Source organism: Betta splendens, chromosome 4 (assembly GCF_900634795.4).
Source record: "Betta splendens chromosome 4, fBetSpl5.4, whole genome shotgun sequence".
NCBI lineage: Eukaryota > Metazoa > Chordata > Actinopteri > Anabantiformes > Osphronemidae > Betta > Betta splendens.
This window is the reverse complement of record NC_040884.2, coordinates 11,487,533-11,505,527: the sequence shown is the minus strand read 5'-3', so window position 1 is coordinate 11,505,527 and position 17,995 is coordinate 11,487,533. Positions and strand designations below refer to the sequence as shown.

General features: G+C 39.4%; 1 protein-coding gene across 3 annotated transcripts; it reads left to right on the top strand.

The window, feature by feature from the left end:
* Window positions 1-3,018: 3,018 nt before the first annotated feature.
* Window positions 3,019-17,640, top strand: cpne3 (copine III). Of its 3 annotated transcripts, XM_029146976.3 has the most exons (17): window positions 7,321-7,535; window positions 7,930-8,078; window positions 8,473-8,652; window positions 9,353-9,427; window positions 9,512-9,583; window positions 9,673-9,753; window positions 12,195-12,284; window positions 13,406-13,504; window positions 13,683-13,769; window positions 14,154-14,213; window positions 14,310-14,443; window positions 15,025-15,079; window positions 15,222-15,273; window positions 15,390-15,523; window positions 15,781-16,017; window positions 16,259-16,371; window positions 16,898-17,081. In XM_029146976.3, the coding sequence occupies exons 2-16, from the start codon at window positions 7,947-7,949 to the stop codon at window positions 16,367-16,369; spliced, it is 1,599 nt and encodes a 532-aa protein (XP_029002809.1). In that variant the 5' UTR covers window positions 7,321-7,535; window positions 7,930-7,946; the 3' UTR covers window positions 16,370-16,371; window positions 16,898-17,081. The 3 variants fall into 3 exon arrangements, with proteins under 3 accessions (XP_029002808.1, XP_029002809.1, XP_029002807.1); XM_029146975.3 differs by lacking the exons at window positions 7,321-7,535; window positions 16,259-16,371 and adding an exon at window positions 3,019-3,159 and having other exon boundaries at window positions 16,898-17,640; XM_029146974.3 differs by lacking the exon at window positions 16,259-16,371 and having other exon boundaries at window positions 7,322-7,535; window positions 16,898-17,640.
* Window positions 17,641-17,995: the final 355 nt, after the last annotated feature.

The window sequence follows — 17,995 nt, the reverse complement described above, 5'->3', positions numbered from 1 at the left end:
GTTTCACTCCACCTGCCTGACACTACTGGATGCATTTAAATCCAGGCAACCTAAAGTTAAAGCTGAGCCCTGGACCACTGGCGTCACTATCGGGTTACTGTAAAGGAGGCAAAAGAGAATACCTGTCAAATGTGGTCTCGTCAAACTCACAACCCCGTGTCCGGGTTAGGGTTAGGTTAGCGTCATAGATGCAGCTCTTGATGCACCCAGGTCTGCTTGTCTCTACGCAGCTGGAATGGAAAAAAAAGGGGATGCGTGTTCCCGCACTTTTTTTGGCAGCCACATTCACCCACACAAAGTTAAGTAATACATTATTATGGTCACAAAGAAGGCTTGATACACAGAACATGAAATAATGAACATGGAGTTGTGTAGGAAGCAATTATTAAATATTGACATGACATCATTAGGGTCCAGAAGGTGCTGTGTTGTTGTCTTATGACCTTTTAATTTTGCCGGCACCGCTGCCTAAATCTTTTTTCGTGCGTGGACACCATTTCACCTCCGACTGCTTCGAAAATGAGGGTATAAAACTTCACCAGTTTTCAATGGGGGTTGACCCAAATGATGGCGGGTAGTATTTAAGAATGAAGGGACACTCAGGTTCTGTCACAGTTCACGTCAGTCAGTCACTGTTTCCATTCATTTCCGGTTTTATTTTGTTACCACTTCCGGTTCTAATTACTCACCTGTGGCTATTTGGTATTATCACATGCCGTATTTAAGCACCACCTCTCAACACGTTACCTTGCCAGATTGTCGACGTTCTCATGGTCCACATTCCACATGCCTGTTTTTTGACCATCGTTTTGCCAACTTCCTGTCGGATCTTGTTTTTGCCTGCCTCGTGTATGACCATTGCCTGCCTGACCTCGAACTTATTAAATATTGTTTTAATCAAGCCACGCTGTGAATTTGGGTCTTTCCTCCGTTGTGGGTTTGTGAAAGGTTCCTCCATAGTTTCTATGCAGAGAAATGATGATTTATTCCTCTGCAAAAATTCCCTGATACATCTCAGGGGATTGGTTGCCATGGACACAGACCATCAATGCTAAATGTTGTTGCACATTTTTGCTGATAAAATGTAAAATATTTATAACACAACTTGCTTTTTAGCTGTGAAGTATCGCTTCAATACTGGGTTTGATGAGGAAGAAGGGCTCTGTTCCTACAATACGTGATCCACCTACCTAACCGTAAGTGCACACTTGATACTTATTTGATGTATGTACTCCAGAAGTTTCTTTGTTTATATTCTAGCTCCCCTCTTGTGTAAGGAATGCTAATGGCGTGCAATTAGGATTAATTTGGCATCAAGGTCATTCACCTCAGCTCAGATTTTAGCTGCTGGTACCATGTTAGTAGTCAGCAACTTTATTGATTATTAATAAATAATGAAGGTATCAGATAGTGGTGTAGCTCTGTCCAGGCAGTGAACAGCAGAGTGAGTCTTAGGAGCTGGAACATGCACCTGCAAACGACTCCAGCCTAAATATGTTTCAGATGAGTTGCAAAGTGACCGACTGCTTCCTGACCCAGCCTCATGTAAAGGGAACCAGGCTGGTTTGATGCTGTGTGTGTGTGAGCTGCAGGACTCTGAGCTGCTGTTTGTGCTGCACATTGTGAATTGATCTCTGCAAACATCTTATCTAATAGTCTAAAAGTCTCTCCAAGCAATGCAGGAATGTGATTGATTATTTTAGCTTAAACGGTTTCACTGAACAGATCCTGGTTTTAGTTGTTTACATCTTAACATTTAAACATTTCGGACCTTTGTAACACTGCAACATTAAACTTTCCCACTACAGTCATGTTTTAACATAATTGTCTTCAACTAACTATATAAATGCTTTATTCCAAAGTGTGTTTTTTAAATTCTGTCGTACCATCAATAACAAAAATGATGCGGGGGTCTACATCCTAATACCTGAGAACACAGAGCATATGTTAAAACACACATGGACTATTCTTTCAATTACAACTCAAATACATAGAAACAGAAATCAAATAGGGGCCCCAAAATGTGAACAACAACATAACCCCGATATATGAATGACACACAGCAGGAAAGGTTTCCAGTACTGTAAAATACACTGAATATAAACAAGCAAACAATTCCAATTACACACACCACAGTGGGATGACAAATACTTCTGACTGAACATCTGTGGATTTTCTTTTTTTAAACTTAGAGTCTCCGTATTTGCTTAATTCAAATTAGAAATTTGGATGTAAGTCAACTGGTATCAAGGCAACAAAGCAGTGATGTACGATGAGGTTCATGACTGGAGGCAGAACTTACTGCTGAAGGTGAGGCAGAGCCATGAAAAAACAGTGTGATTGTGATAATAAATCTATATCTGTCCACACGTCTGTGTTAAAATAATTTGTGCATTCAATCTGAAAAACAGAAAACACACCATTATTATAAAATAAGCACGTTGAATAAACAAACATTAAACTTTTAAACTTTTTAAAGTTTGTTACCCAATATTCCACAAGGGCATTTGAGGTGTCTCTGTCCCCACAGACGTGGCAAAGATCCATTAAGTCATCTGAAGATATTCAATTAAGAGCCTGAAGCAACGCCAACAATTTTGGTAAACTTTCAGGCTAATCTTAATTTCATGCCCAACTCATCAATAAGTTTTTTTGGGGAATTGGTTTCACATTTCCATCTGGAAATGCAACATGTAAAGCGTAGTTACGATTCATGTCCTAACGGTATTTCAGTAGTTTCTAAGAAATATCAACAAACATGAAATAGACCAAAAAAGTGTTACCTTGTTTTATCCCTGCATTGGGTTAGTTGATTTAACGTGGCGCTAAATTGATCAACATATAAAGCCTTTCTGTGCCTTGGATACGTCACCTTGAACAGATTGCTGGCTCCACCAGCCATTCTGCTGCCCTCATCAGGCCACGCCTCTGCTTTGGACCACGCCCACTCCCCGTTTCTCCCTCAGACGCAATCAGTTCAATGTCTCTCACCTGTGCCTGCCCTCATCTCCCTTCAAACGCCTCCGCAGCCCTTCACCCTGCGCTGGGTCATAGTCAGCGCTCTGTGTTGGTCCAGCCATGGTTCTGGCGCCACTGCCTTCGTTGCTGCCACCATTTCACGCCATTACGGACATGAACCATCGATGGGCACCGTTGCAGGTTAGTCACGCGTTGCTCGGTGCAAAGGCACCTGTGTGTTGTTTATGCTTTGTAGTAGCCTCTTTTAGCTCATGCTATGTGTTAGCCACGTTCGCTCATGCCGTGCCGCTAGCTCCCAGTTTGTTCATTATTCGGTTCATTGAGTGTTTTTTGTCCTCCTCGTTCATCTTGGTTTATTTCTTTTCGAAGGAGTGTTTTTTGTTCAAATTTTGATTAAGACTATTTTTTTCCTGTTACTTTGTTTTCCCTGGCTCTGACTTGGTCCAAATGGACTTCCACAGCCTGACAGAATGACCCAGTCAGTGCAGGCCAAGGAGCTCAACATCAGAACCTTGTACAAGGTTCTGGTCACAATCCCAAAATCACGGGGTGGAAGTTTTTGCCCTGCTGGACGACTCTCTAGCCCTGCCCGCCCCCCAGCGGCCCCACGGACTGTTTCATGCCCCGCCCCCCCCAGCGGCCCCACGGACTGTTTCATGCCCCGCCCCCCCCAGCGGCCCCACGGACTGTTTCATGCCCCGCCCCCCCCAGCGGCCCCACGGACTGTTTCATGCCCCGCCCCCCCCAGCGGCCCCACGGACTGTTTCATGCCCCGCCCCCCCCAGCGGCCCCACGGACTGTTTCATGCCCCGCCCCCCCCCAGCGGCCCCACGGACTGTTTCATGCCCCGCCCCCCCCAGCGGCCCCACGGACTGTTTCATGCTCAAGGCCCACTCCAGTTCACATCGGCTCCACTTCTTGCTGCTACAGCATCACCTCCATGTCCTGACCAAGCCACAGCTCCGCGTCCTGCTCAGGTCCCACAGCTTGCCTCGGCCACGCTTCTCCAGGCTGCTTCACCCACGTCCCGCCGCCCCAAGGCTCCACGTCCCGTGAGGGAGTGTTTTGTGTTCAGGTTTTAATTAAGACTTTTTTTTTTCTCTTTTCTGTTACTTTTGTTTCCCTGTCTCTGACTTGGTCCAAATGGACTTCCGCAGCCTCAATCTGCCCTCTTGTGTGGCGGATTGTGACAGAAGGTAAATGACAAATGAAATTTACCTCCGTTCTTCAACTCCGTCTGGTGCCAGGCTTTGTAAGTCGTTGAAGGTTTTGTAGGGCCCCAGCTTGGCCCACAAATTCTCCTTTTGCATTCGCGCAAAAGCAATTCTTAAAAGTATTGCCATATGTGTTTAAATGTGTCCGTTTTGCCGCAAGATGGGCAATCATATAGACAGCGTTTTCTTCAGCTTGGCTGGTATTCTTATTTGGCTCAACAAAATGAAGTATTTGGTTGGTGTTTGCAATTGTCCTTGTGTGTTCGTTAGCTAGGGTCATAGTTTTGCCCTGAATGCTCACAATTGTATAGGGCCCAAGCAAATCACTATCCAGTTTCCCTTCTTTTCGCTGTTCGTCGCTAGTGTTTTTTTTAAAAGCACTTTGTCGCCCACTTTGTAGTTCTTTTCAAAGCCTTTGCTAACTTTGCGCTTTGCAACATGGTCTTGGGACTTTGTTTCAAACCTTCAAATCAAAATATAATTTTTCAACTGAACCATTTAAGGATGATACTAAATGCAGAATTTTTTATTTTTTTTTTCAAACTGTTTAAACCTGGTTCTTGAATTCTGTTCCTTGGTCTGTTAGCAGTCTTTGAGGTACACCAAATTTGTACACAAAATCAAGAATACCTTCTGCTGGTTTTACTCTTCAGAGGATAGGCTTCCGCCCACTTAGTGAAATAATCAACCATGACACATATGTATTGATTACCACTCTCTGTTGGTGAGTTTCATAAAGTCCATTCCCACGAATTCGACTGGCTCCTGAACCTAAAAACATGTAAACTTACAGTATTTAAAACCTAAGGCAATTTTTTTTGTTTGTTACAAGCAGTGTTTTCTTTAACACTGACCTGCTTTGCTTGGCACTCTGGGCACTGCGAAACCTAAAACGGTAACGTTCACACATAAAAATAGATTATTTAGTAATAAAGAATTTGCAGTCACACATTGCTTCTAACTTACCCATTTACAAATGTCCTCCTGCATGCCAGGCCAGTAGTAGAGCACAACTTTGGCAAGGTGCTTTCTTTTGTCTTGTCTTCTTCTACAAATGTAATGAAGGGCTCTGTCGACAACATATGGAAAATCATTCTAAAATGTTCTTGTAATTTGACAAACCGTAGACTGACAATTGATAGAACCAACTCTAATACTTGCCCCTTCTCTTGATCTTCTCTTGAACATGTAACGTTCCTGCTTTGTCAAGGTGTCAGGAAACGTATTCTTGAGCTTGAAATCAAGGATTTCCTTCACAATTGTGGGATCCATTTTGATTCTCAATTTCTGTCTTTTTTTTTCTCTTGTGCTATCAATTTACTACTCCTAAACACTACCACAATTTGAGCAGCCTTTGGTGACCTTTTTATATAGCCTTGGGCTAATTTAACAAATTAACACCAGCTGGTGATTTAAGAGCGACAAGTAGTGTGAACTAACCTTTTTTTTTTTTTACTGTAAGCATGGCTCCAATCATGTATTCTACAATGGCCTCATTATGTATTAGACAGCTCTGGTGTATGAATATAATGTATTCATATTTGATGTATTTATGAATATAACATTATCTTTATACGTACAGTATAATTGTTTTCGAAGAAATGTTTGAGGAGACATGATATTTCCATGGAATTGTACTGCCTTGGTTGCTTTTACCTATTATAAACAGTATGTGTAGTAACGCGCATTTGAAGCTCGGGTACTGTAATATCAATGCACAGCGCTTCTATCCTCGGCTTAGTGAGTTGGTATTTTTCTTGTTCTAGAGTTCTGACCTTATTAGGAGGACCTGTGTGTATAACTTACATGGGGCGCTGAAAATGTTCTGATGCGTTTTTCTTGTACGTAACATAGCTGCTGACACTAATTTATTGTTTTACAAAAAGCTAGAAATGTAAAAACATTGCCAGTAGTCAATAAGGGGAGAAAATCAAGGAAAGAGACTCTCAACCAACCAGCTACACATTGTTGACTTGTCAACTCTCCAGCCACCCTTGAACTGAGTGAATCTGCGTGTGAGTATACTAGCAATAGACATAGGGAAAGAATGAACTAAGTTCCTTTGTGTATATCTTTGAGGTTTTAATCATGTTTAGTACTTGCTGTTAGCTTATGCCTTTGGCTAAATAAAGCACCAACTTTGGAGTTAAAGTAACAGCATCTTCAAAAAAAAAACTTATTCTAATATTATGAGCTCAATTTGCATTGAGTAATTAGTATTTATCCTTGACCTTACACCTTTTTGTTTAGTAGAAAACTCGGGTTTAGATCATGAGCAAGTGATGAATACACCAAAAGGCAGAGCAAACTCTCAGATGTTACTCAAAAGGGAACAGCTATTGTTGAAGTCTTCTGCAGTGCAACAGCTGTGAAAACTCATTAATCAATCATCAGAAGGCAACAATTATGCATCTGCACAACTGAAGGGTGATGGTGACCAGGCCTAAAACCAGTGTGCTACACATACAGTATATAATCAAAACACAATGGCAGAGGTTCTTATTCTGTTGTAAAATGGTTGCCATCCTTTGGAAAAAAAGCACAAAATTGTAAATAAAGTTCCTAGCTGTCGCATTTCACTCACAAATTCTCTTTATTCTGGTTCAGATTTCTTAGTTTATTCCATCCAATTAACACCAAAAAAGTGGGAGGGAGACATGACCACAGGTACAAACTGACTACACGCAATTAACAAACACTGGATGTGAAATGTTTAAGTTTTATTCACAAAGCTGCTCTAAACAATTTGTTGTGTTTTAGCCTTGAACTTAACTGCCATAAACCCTCCCATAGCAGCAGGGTTCATTCCCACAGGAAGGAATAGAAAGGAGGAGGTGGTAATGAGCCAGCTGCAGATAGGAAATAACCTCTTTACCTAATAATAGGAAATTAGAAACAGCAGAGCATGTTACATAAAACTGTAGGAAGTACAGATTAGAGAGAAAACAATGAGTGTTCAATGTAGGAGTGAAGGACACCGTAGAGACAAATATACAATGAAGGAAAGCAGTATTTCATTGTTTTGAGAGGAACTGGATGTGTAGCGTATGTTGAAAGAGACTAAATCCAAAGGATGGCAGCATTGCAACAAACGACATGACGGCTGCCGCAAAACACCAACGAAGAAGAAACAGCAGAAGTAGACGAGTCCGAAAGAGCAAAGCGACGTCCCCGGTGGGCGTAAATCTTAGTCAAGCAAAACGCAGACCAGCAGGGAGGGGGCGAGACACTTCACACTTCACCACAGCCTCTACTACGAATAAGATCTAACGGATTTATTCGAGAGCCATTGTCCTAATTTTCGGACTTTGCTGTGAAGCCAGTAACGCGTCTCAGATTTAGGTAAGGTTGCATGTAGCCATAGCTAGCTAGCGTTGGTTGTGTGTTTACCAGCCCTGTTGGCCTTACGCCCTGTTTCTGCCCTTTTAGACCCTTTATTATTATTACTCCCTCCTACTTGCTGGCTCAGAAATCCGCTTCGAACGTAGCGCTCACACTAGAGGTGAATGTCTACATTAGCGTAGAGTTGTGTTAACGTGTCTTGTAAAGTTTGCACTGCTCATACCAATAAACATAAAATCGTCGCATTCTCTACGATCGAAATCATGTTATCTGTGTCTTCATTTACATTTGTTTTGGCTGAAATAAGGTTTTTTGGGGCAAACAGATGATAGTTTACGACCTTGCGCAGCCTAATGTAATTAATGTAAAGACGTGCTCTCTTGTATTTCTGCAGCCTGTTGACTGTGGGACATGGCAGCGCAGTGTGTAACTAAGGTGGAGCTGACTGTCTCCTGTGATAATCTTCTGGACAAAGACATCGGCTCCAAGTCTGATCCTCTGTGTGTCCTGTTGATGAACAGCTCTGATTCTCAATGGTTTGAGGTCAGTACTGAATTTAACATCACATCTTATACGGATCGATAATTGGTATTAGTAAACTCCAGGTGGATTTTGATTTCTCCGATTGTGACCACATTGCAATAAGTCAGTAAGTTCAGCAGCCCAGAATAGCCTTTGTGCAAGTCAAACACCCATTTCTTAGAAAGGTATTCTGCTCTGAGAAAACAGGTAACGGTTGTTAATTGAGGTCAGGCATGTGACTAGGTGTGGCAGTTTCTCTTACAAGAGAATAGAAGTGGAGTGTTGAGCAATCATCAGGCTGATGGAAAGGCTATCGTATGTTGTAGAAGGTGACTGTCACACATTTCCCCTTTGCCAGTGTACATGCAGGTTTGTTTCAGGGTGTTTGACAAAACAAAGTTATCTTTCCCTACAGGTGGGACGCACAGAGAAAGTCCAGAATTGCCTGAACCCAAAGTTTGCTAAAAAGTTTACCATTGACTACTACTTTGAAATAGTGCAGAAGCTCAAGCTTGGGATTTATGACATCGACAACAAGACAATTGATCTCAGTGATGATGACTTTCTTGGAGAACTGGAGTGCACTCTGGGTCAGGTACAGTGTTTTTTTTTTTCCTTTTTAGCCCCTTTTTCATCACACAACCTTCAATGCAGCATCAATTCATCAACACTTCATTAGTATTTGCACTTTATTAAAGCAACAGAGTGGTCTGCCTTGTTATAGCTGCTGTTCAATAAAACTGAAACAGATTAACAAAGACACAAATAGAAAATTGCAACAAGAAGCACAAATCTCCAGAATTTATAATTAAACTTGAATCTCTCTAGATTGCACAGGTTCCGCAACCAAATCCATCAGGATGGTAGGTTTGTGCCCTGCTTTGTATAAGGAGCTCAATTCTGCCCTCATGTAAACCTTAACAACATATGTTATTATACAGTTAGATTCAGTGTTTATGTTTTCATACAAGGACATCGTTTAGTTTCTAAAGCTGACTTTTTAAATTCAGTTGCATATTTGTTTGATAGTTTGCCTTAGTGAAAAGAATAAACACACAGTACATGTCACAGTCTGCGCTAATGGATGCAGCCATACTTGATGTAATAAAACTCCACTGTTTCAATTTGTGGCATGAAGCATTGCGATCTCTGATAAACACTTGCTGTTTAGACTTTCCTCTGTAATCTGACCTCCAGTTTCTGCTCTGCTGAGTGCATGGCCTGACGTCTGCATTGTTACTTATCTACTAACCTGCTTCTGCATTAATGTTATTTGTTTTGTAACATGCTTTTAGGTTGTGTCTAGTAAAAAACTGACTCGGCCTCTTGTCCTGAAGAACAAGTCGCCTGCAGGAAAAGGGACCATCACAGTAAGTGGTAAAGAGTTCAAACAGGTGTTTGTTTTCATAGTCTTCTATGATTTCGCTGTTATTAGAGTTTGTCCCCTGCTGTAGGTTGTTGCAGAGGAAATCAAAGATAATAGAGTGGTGAATTTTGAGGTGCAGGCAAGAAAGCTAGATAACAAGGTACAGTACTAATGATTATTCCCAAATTCTTCAGCGCTGTCATTTGTTTCCAATTGTTTATCCTGTCTTTGTTCTTCATGCATTAACAGGACTTTTTTGGAAAGTCTGACCCCTACCTGGAGTTTTACAAGCAGTCAGAAACTGGATGGCAGCTGGCTCACAGAACCGAGGTAAGCTTTCCCTGAAATGCAAATGTGCTGTCATAAACACACCAGCTACATACAGTGACATATACAGGTATCTGCTTAAATGGTAAGGGTTCATAATACTTTTTTTGTACATAAAATAAAGCCAGAAGGCTGCATGATAGGGGGGAAAATCTGCAATGTGCCAAAACATCATGTAACTTGCAATGATAAATGAATTAACTAGGCTAATACAAGTAAAATCAGTCAAATATGTAATTCAGTGTTAGAGGTTTATGTTTTCAGGAACTGTACTGTAGCTTACTGTAGCTTAAAGATTAGTTTATCATAACCTATCATGATTGTAGCAGATTCAATTTAATAATTTAATATTAATAAAGAAACATTAATATTCCTCGAAACACAATAGGGGCACCAGATTTGTTTTAAAGCTGAAACCACGCTTTTATTAATCTAGTCAAACACCAGATTGTCTGAAGAGTGATGAACACCAAACCAGATATTTTTTACGTTTTATTATACTAATACCACAGGATATATGAACAATCAGAATCAGCTTTAATGGCCAGGTTTGCACAGGACAACCAAGGAAGTGTATGTGGTCTGACTCCGTCTTTGTTCCCTCACAGAAAAACACACAATTATATACAATTTTAAAAACAAATAATAAACAATAAAAAACTGTGGCTCACTATGTGACTTTCAAACGTGGTTTGAAAGTGGTTATTGCACATATTTTGTCATTATTGTGTGTTTGGTAGTAACAAATGGTTATGAATATATTCAGATATGCATGAAACAACCAGAATGAATGAATGAATGAAAATGACGTGTGTGTGTGTGGAGTGTAATGGATACTTTATATGAACAGAGAAATGAACCTTAATTCCTAAGAGTGAATGAGAGATGAATTTGGGCACAGAGAAAAGAACAGCGTTTTCAATAAAGAGAGATATTGATCTTGCCCATCCAAAGCAGTAGGAAGCTTTAGCGTCCTTCGGTACCATCCTGTGGGAAGTTCCTCCACATCCCAACATCAGAGCTCCTGGAATAGGTTAATAAAAATACGATTGTTGGATAAAAATTTCAGTGGAGCTGGTGTTGCTTGAATTAACTTTCTAATTAATCAAAATCACCGTTTTGTTCAGGGCGTTAACTTAAAACGAAGTTACAAAAATTAAGTATAAGAGATGAAGAAAATTTACCAGCCTCTGTCTTAACTGGGGGAAGGTCCACCTATGGTTTATTAAAGTATCTGAAATAATCCGAAATTTGGACTAAAATATATTTTAGTCTTTTAATCAAGCTCAAAATAACATCACACAAATCAATGTGAAGGATAAAACAATTACATAAATCAAATACATGTGATTATCAAAGCTTCAGATGTAGTTCTGACAATGCAGCGACAATTGCAATAATATTACATCATAAATTGTTTTGTCACTAATGCTAAACAGTAAGAATATACACAAATAACAATTACTGCATTAGTCATGATTTGATCTGGGTTTTAGCAATCAAATTATTTTGGTGTTGAGTAAACTGAAATCATAATACAATTACCATGTCTATGGATCTTTATCTGAGGACACCCAAAGAATATGGTGAAGCTGGAAATCTGTAACTTCATGAAAACTCATCATGCGGAATTCAAAGTTACATCAAATTGAGGCAGGTTCTGGTGTGTCCAATTCAGAACTTTTGGTCTGAATAAAGTTTTTTCCATTTTTATTTGTCCGCATTCCAGGTTTAGGACTGTTACCTCTTGGTACCTCTTCTTTGGGTCTGGTTACTGATATTTAAGGGGAGTCTGTTAAGATTTAAATGAGTGTCAAACAAAGAGCAGTGATGGTCTGTTGATGTGGCACTTGTCACTGTTTTAAGCAACAGTCTTGGTGTAGGAGAAAAGCATCCTTGTTCTACTTATCATGGTGTTGGGATGGTGAAAGCAGAGTGTCCCACCAGAAAATAATGTTTTAATACAAGAGTCAACATCACCTCTTGTCCAATATGTAGAATGTGGCTAATAAGTAATAATATAATAATAATCAGTCAGATAGTTGATAAAGCCTGTATCATACTAATAACTAACATCTTTACTATTACTGAGTGTACAACTGATCTGAAAACTTCAAATGTAACCTTTTGCTATATGTTCTGAGATTATTATTATTATTATTATTGTTGTTGTTGTTGTTATTATATTGGCAGAGAAACAGCAGCTTGATTTAGTAAAAGTTGGGAAGGCTCAATGACTATGTATCTTTAAACTACGCTGATTTGAGACACGCCCCTTTGTAAGGGACTCATGCGTCTGAATCATTCCTGGCTCTCCACTAACCTCATCCTAGAGGTTTTAGTGGGTATTCGAAAAAATGCATTTTTACAATGTAATTTCTAAAAACAAACAGTGCTATGAACAACGAAACATCAAAAAACATTTGTTTGTGTTTCATTTTCAGGTTGTGAAGAACAACTTGAATCCATCATGGAGGCCCTTTCGTATCCCTCTGCAGTCTCTCTGTGGTGGAGACCTGGAGAAACCGATTAAGGTAATTCAAACAACATCTTTAATAGCAACTACCTCCACAGCTGGCATTGGTCCTGGAACTCAAAACAATTTTTTGGCTTGATATTTTTAGCGGCACGTTTTAAATCAAGTGTTAATCACATGCAAATGTTAAACTATTTCTATACATATTTAACTTTTTACCAATCTTATTGCCGATCCTAAAGAGAACAATCTTTATTTAAACTGGTGAAAGTTTTGATTTGGCCATTCTTTTTCGCCTCTTTGTGCTTTTGTGCACAATATTCCCATATTTTAGGAATCTCCTGAATAGTTTATTTGTGTGGTTGTTTTAAATCCTACACATCTCATAGTGGATTAACTAGCTGTTTACCTTCAAATGTAGCGTGGTGGGAAACATAAACCAAATGAGAGTGTCCAAAGTGTCCAAATACTTGCAGCCCACCCATATGCTGGATTGTCATCTCAAACTAGAAAATAAACATAGTGGTGTATGTAGAAGCAGCTTTATGATGTATATTCTTTTAACCTCTGAAGCGAACATGTCAGGAAGGAAGCTTCCCTCCATACAAGTGAGTTACCTGTAGAAACATCTTTTTTATTTTCATCAGCTTGCCATCATTTGGGTGACGTGTGTGAATTCAATAGTTGGGAGAAAATACAAAACACCACCTCAGTAGAGTCTTCAGCTAGTGTCCTTCATCCAACTCATTGCTTTCCTAGAGCGCATTACTTTGGAGCAGCACTTTTCTTTAAGTCGTTTACTGTTTCTACATGTATTGTACAATATTATGGATAAAATCTTTACTCGGTTTCACTTTGCATGCTTTTCTGTCCTGTTTTCTGTGTTATAAAACTTAAAGGGTCAGTTTATCCTCAATGTTAATAAATAAACCTGAAGACAAAAGGTTTATTTCATCAGGTTTTCAGAGAGCCTGCATACGATTTGTAATAGAAGTAAAAAAAAAAACTATATATTTACACTATACAGATGCTTTTTTATTTGTTTACTTTTCAGAATTCTCTATCCTGGTATCATTAACTGTTGTTCAGAGAACTGTCCCTTTAACTTTCCTATGTAAAAGATTTAACAGTTTTCTGAGTTGCCATGTTTGCATCACTGTGTCACTTACATGATTCTAGGTGGAGTGTTATGACTATGACAATGATGGCTCACATGATCTAATTGGAAGCTTTGAGACCACGATGACCCGCCTTCAAGAAGCGAAGCAGGTTTCTCCGGTATGTCTGTGATTGGGTTTGTTGAATTGCCTGACACGTTTGTGCAGCTTCTCTCTGCTAATTGTTGCTTTGACTTACTCCTTCAGAGCCCAACAGATTAGTTATTTTGAAGGAATGCCACCAAACCTTTAGTTCTCGTGTTGACACATACATCCATGCTTTTGTGTTTGCTCTTTAGGCAGAGTTTGAATGTATCAATAGTAAAAAGAAACAGAAGAAGAAAGGCTACAAGAACTCTGGTATTGTGAGCGTGAAGGTGTGCCAGGTATGTGTTCACCTGGTGTTCTTATGTTAAATGTGTGCATGCATACATCTACAACTGAAACCTACACTTTCAATTGTAAGACTTTATTGCAATTTCTGTTTATTTATTTTTATTTTTTTTGACACCAAGAAAACATGTTATCACTCTTCAGCCAAATTTGAATTATTTAAATATAATCTTAAAGTACAATACATAAATTTGGGTTGTATTATCCTGGAAAAAGAAGTATTATAATACAAGGCTTGAAAAACTACTGTATGATGCACCATGAAGCCATGCCCCACCCAAAATATCTAAAACACAAACAAAACCAGTCAGTTTTCCAGGACTGTGTGTTATTGGACTTTTGATGAACATTAACTAAAGGAAGGATTTGTCTTTTAGGTGGTGAGAGAATATACGTTCCTGGATTATATCATGGGAGGCTGTCAGATCAATTTCACTGTATGTTTTTTTTTTTTCTTTGACAGTATTTACCGGTAGATATTTTTATATTATGCTCTTGAGTCATTGTTAATATCTGCATCTGTTGTGATTCAGGTGGCTATCGACTTCACAGGCTCCAACGGGGATCCAAGGTCTCCTCAGTCTCTGCATTACATCAGTCCTCAGGGTGTTAACGAATACTTGTCTGCCATATGGTCTGTGGGCAATGTCATCCAAGACTATGACAGGTATGTAGATACAATGGACATCATTTTGGAATTTGAAGTAAGTTATCATTTCAAAGTGAATGTCTTTTTCAGACATATGAAGATCTGTGTATTGTATCTGTTGGAAATGTCCTGTTGACTGGAGGGGGGGGGGTATGGTTACGATCTCAAAGGGTGCTAAGCCTCTAAAAAGAATGTGAAATACATGCAGACATAAAATATCTTCTGAGTCACATTACTTCAATTTTTCACATAGCTACAGATTTATCTGTCTAGCCACAGAGAGACACAGGTATTATGATTATGCCAGCTCAATAAATAAAGGTCATAATGGTCTAATAGTCTTGATCTTTACTCTCTGATTCTTCTGATTAAATTCTGCTTTCTCTACCCCTTCAAGCTATCAACCAGAAACATACTGTAACAACCAGAAACTTTCTAATCTAATTAGAAATCCGTATTAATGTCATTTGACCTTACTCTCACATGAATTTAGCTTTTCTTAATTTTTGAAAGCATACTAATGGGCAACATAGACCACATCTTAAAGGTGGATCCAAATTTGCCTGTACTGAATTATTGCTGTTTATTTTTTTGTATAGTGATAAGATGTTTCCTGCCTTTGGCTTTGGAGCCCAAATTCCGCCCACATGGCAGGTAAAGCTTTTATTTAAATGGTTGGCTAAAAAAACAAGATGGATTAATATAGATACAAATGACACAATTCTGAAACATATAGACACAAACATATGCTGTTTGAGTTGCATTCAGGTGAAATGATATCTGTCTGTTATTACAGGTTTCCCATGAGTTCCCAATCAATTTTAACCCATCAAATCCATTCTGTGCTGGTATGTGATTGTGGAAAAAGGTGTTTTACATATACTGTAATATTATATGGTCTTGGTGGAAGTTTGATATTTTTGTGTGTGTGTGTGTGTGTGTGTGTGTGTGTGTGTGTGTGTAGGAGTTGAAGGTGTGGTACAGGCCTACAGGACCTGCCTTCCCCAGGTTAAACTCTATGGCCCTACCAACTTCTCCCCCATCATCAATCATGTAGCCTGCTTTGCTAAGCAAGCTTTGCAGCAGACGACCGCGGCAGTGAGTATTTGTTTGCTCAGCCAGAAATACAACTGCAGTTTCACGGTGCTGCATGAACATACACACTCTAAACTAAATTTAATTTTTTTTAAAATAAAATGTAATGATGAGAAAATGTATTGCCTAGAAACATCACACTGTTTTCCGTGTTTGAAACTAAATTTAAATTTTTTTTTTTAAATAAAATGTAATGATGAGAAAAGGTTTTCCCTAAAAACATCACACTGTTTTCCGTGTTTGTTGCCATCTCTATGTAGCAATACTATGTTCTGCTCATCATCACTGATGGAGTGATCACTGATATGGACGAGACTCGCAACGCCATCGTCAATGCCTCCCGTCTGCCCATGTCCATCATCATTGTAGGCGTAGGAGGGGCAGACTTCGGTGCCATGGAGTTTCTAGATGGAGACGATGGGCGGCTGCGTTCCCTTAGCGGCGAGGCTGCCATGAGGGACATCGTACAGTTTGTGCCATTTCGGCAATTCCAAAACGTAAATACCATTTCCACTTATTTTAAATCGAATGCTTCTTGGGAAGTTTGGAATCTAAGTAAGCCAACTAATTGCTACATAATCTACATGCATGCACGCTTTCTCTGATCATTTAAATTTAATTTAATAGAAACAAACTAAGAACAGCATCCCCTTCAAATGGCAGTACAAACGTCCAGCCCCAGGGTTTCCCTGCCCCTCAGGTCAGATCTCACTTAGCTGTGTATTTATCTCTTTTCAGGAACCCAGCCAGGCTCTAGCCCAAAGCGTATTGGCTGAGTTACCTCAACAAGTGGCCTACTTCTTCACTTTGTTCAAACTGAAGCCTCCCCGTGATCCCAGCCCATCATAGGGGTACCCCACATTTGTGCCACAAACCCCCCACCACTGTCCTATTCACTGCATGGCCCACATGAACTAACTGCCTTTTTCCTTGCATCAGTATCTGCTATGCCAAAGATTTAGTATTGTCTCATCTTTTCTATATTTCATCATCATATATTGATATTTACAATATATAGTTGTACTTGTTGAAGCTCCGGGGCACTGATGATCAAGTCTTTCCTGTGTTAAAGGAAAATTCCTCTACTTCATTAGAACAAGCAGTTATGTAACTTTGGGTTATTTCCTAATTTCCTCTGGCCAACCACTGGGTAAGCTGTCAGAGATCACTGAGACAGAAACTGTTGAATTAGATGGAATTTTCCTTCAACTCTCTACGTCTTTGTAATGTCTCATTCAATTTCCATTCTGTTCCTTGAATCGCAACAGATCAGCTGTGTTAATGATCAAAAGTTGGTAATTGTAAAAATTACGTTTTCTGTTTTTCATCCCTGCTTTTCACTTTTTTCCTGACGCTTTTTCTTGATTTACCCTTCAGGCTCCAAAAGAAGCACTGGCAAAGAGTGTGTTGGCAGAAGTCCCAGGTCAGCTGGTGGAGTTTTTCAATACCATGAAGCTGATGCCACCCAATTCCAATGCTGCACCAAACCCTGCAGGGAGCATCTGATGCTACAGAATCATTTAGACAAAGCTGGTCTAATAAAACTTTAATAAAATGCCAACACACGTTTAAACATTTTAAACCAACTGACCAAGCATTCAGTTCATAAACAGTCCAAACTGTTGACCAATCAAATTTCTGTGCGTAACGTAAAGCATAAATTACAAATTCACTGTGGCATTAATTAAAGCATTAACATGATTTGTTGTAATAGAGCACGTTTATGGACCACGCCTCTCGCATACTGTATGTTAATGTTCTTAGAGAAGTACCTGCAGTTTTACTTGTAACCTACCCACTTGTTTACATGCCTAGAAGCTTATAGCTGTTGTTGCCAATGGACTGTTTTCCATTGAAATGGATAATCCTTCCTGCGCACTCCCTTTCATTGCATATATAAAATATTTTATTAGATGTATGTTTTCGTCACGATGTATGTGCTGTGACAATGTGCCATATACCATATGAGTAGCATAACATCTGTACAGTATCATGAGATTACATATGTAGATCTTCTATACAGTGCTGTTACTGCATGTCTCTGCCTGTTTGCTGCAAATGTCAATTTTTATTTTTTAAGGTTATACAGTACAATTAAATCTATAAAGATACAACTGGTGTATCATGTGTAATTGTTGCCTTTATTTGAATGGTGGTATTATTAGAGTTCTTCTTACAGTCCAGTTCGATACAGATGACTGTTCTTTTAACAGGAGTTTGTGGTGAAGGAGTCAGCGTAAAATGTGCCTCATATTCAACAGTCAATCCATTCAAATTACATCCATGTTTCTATTTAAAAAAAAAGAAATGAATTGCTGCCACCTGCTGCAAATGCATAGAAAGTGCAAATGTCGCAAACAAGAATGAAATAATTTCCAGTCTGACCCACTGCATCACAGACTACACCAACTTCTGTGTGGAGAGCACAGTACCGACCCGGAGGGTGAGGTGCTTGTAAAACAAGCCCTTGAGAAA

What these genes read in the sequence shown, in the direction of transcription:
- cpne3 (XM_029146975.3), top strand. Translation starts at nt 7,947, where the DNA reads ATGGCAGCGCAGTGTGTAACTAAGGTGGAGCTGACTGTCTCCTGTGAT. An exon ending in AAGCGAAGCAGGTTTCTCCG is followed by an intron (nt 13,505 to 13,682) that starts GTATGTCTGTGA and finishes TTTGCTCTTTAG; the next exon opens with GCAGAGTTTGAATGTATCAA. An exon ending in AAATTCCGCCCACATGGCAG is followed by an intron (nt 15,080 to 15,221) that starts GTAAAGCTTTTA and finishes CTGTTATTACAG; the next exon opens with GTTTCCCATGAGTTCCCAAT.